This window comes from Echinococcus granulosus, assembly GCF_000524195.1.
Source record: "Echinococcus granulosus chromosome Unknown EG_S00103, whole genome shotgun sequence".
Classification (NCBI taxonomy): Eukaryota; Metazoa; Platyhelminthes; class Cestoda; order Cyclophyllidea; family Taeniidae; genus Echinococcus; species Echinococcus granulosus.
In genome coordinates, this window is record NW_020170483.1 from 82662 (window position 1) to 84092 (window position 1431).

A 1431-nucleotide genomic window follows, 5' to 3' on the forward strand; every position below is an offset into this window, starting at 1 on the left:
AATTAAGGCGTGTTGTATCAGTTGGTGTTGTGCACTTGGTGGTTCGTGTGCCAGGTTGCATTGGAGAGTGAAGAAGACATGACATGACATGGCTTTGTGGGGTTGGCTTGGGGTGGGGTGGGATTGAATTGGGGAGATTGGAATGGAACAGAAAGGGAAGGAAGGGGATAAGTCGGGGTGGGACGGCAGAGTGGGCTACTTGATAATAATTGCTTCTCTCTCAAGCATACGTTCCTTCCAGTAGTGGTCGGTCTAGTAGGGCAGCATGCGTGCCTTTTAGGATTTTCAAAATGCAAATTTATGGTTTGATCCCCTCAAATCCTTTTCGGTGGACTGCAATTTCTCGGAAATGTACAAAGACGCCAAGTTGTCAATTGCTTTCCCACCTCGCATGAGGAAGAGTTACTGAAAGTGGAGAACAAAAATGCAAAATCCGAATCAATATTTCAAAAGCACACCAAGCAAACGCTGGAAAATGAAGTTCTTAACTGCCCTCCAACGTTCTGCAATGATTGCACAATCACAAGTACGTGATGAAGACGTAGAAATCGGCAGTATACCTTCACTTCTCCGATCTCATCCGCTTGAACTTGCCAAATTGGGAAAAGAACTAAGGCGGATCGAGAAAAGGGCTGCATTGCAACGTCGCAAGCGTCAGAATTCGGTGACTAGATTTGCGCAAATTGTGCCTGGTCTGAGGCACCGCGGATGCAGCAGACTCAAGTGTGGTTTGTACGGCCTCATCTCCCTCAAATCACCCCAATCGAAACACAAAGACTACATTGAAACTGCTTTGCAAACTATTGACACTTTCATTCAGTGGTCCCGTAGTCATGAACGCATTCTTGCCTCTTTCAGCAGCAGCAACGGCAGCAGCAGCAGCGGTGATGCGACGGAGTTGAAGCACTTTTGCTATGCCCGGCCGCGTGTCACCTTCCAGAACGCGGATCAAATTCCACGGCGACGACGGCAACGACCACAATTGGAATTTGACGACGAACCTGCGGAGGAAGAATGGCGAGTCCAGACAAACTTCAACATGAATAACTCAGCAATGGGATGTGAGCAGGAGATTAAACGCCTGCGATATGACTTTAGACGACTCGTGCATGACTTGAAGGGATCTCACATTGCTGCGGCGATTAACTTATCAATTCCACTTCCACCACGACAATCCTGGTGTAGAATGGAAGATGAGGGCCTAGAAGAGCAAACTGATGGTGATGCGGAAGATATTGAGCACAACGCAAATGCTTTGTTGGTGGTTGGGGATGAAAACCAGAGTCAAATCAACTTTGCGAAGGTGAAGTCATCGCAGGAGGTGCACAAGCCCTCATCCAACCCTGTCAAGAATAAAACACAGTTGTCAGAATTTTATTCTTGCAATTTTACCATATTCGCCGCTTACATCGCCCTAAGAGTAAGTTGCTG

At 47.2% G+C, this 1431-nt stretch overlaps 1 protein-coding gene across 1 annotated transcript in view; it reads left to right on the top strand. All coding sequences in view use genetic code 11, as the record gives it.

Annotated features, from left to right (window-relative positions):
* Nucleotides 1-508: 508 nt before the first annotated feature.
* Nucleotides 509-1431, top strand: part of EGR_08328 (hypothetical protein) — a gene marked incomplete at both ends in the record, with an annotated part of 3930 nt that continues 3007 nt past the window's right edge. The window contains one exon of the mRNA XM_024497577.1: nucleotides 509-1420. Within this exon, the coding sequence (XP_024348000.1) occupies nucleotides 509-1420 (912 nt within the window). The remainder of the gene's footprint in view (nucleotides 1421-1431) is intronic.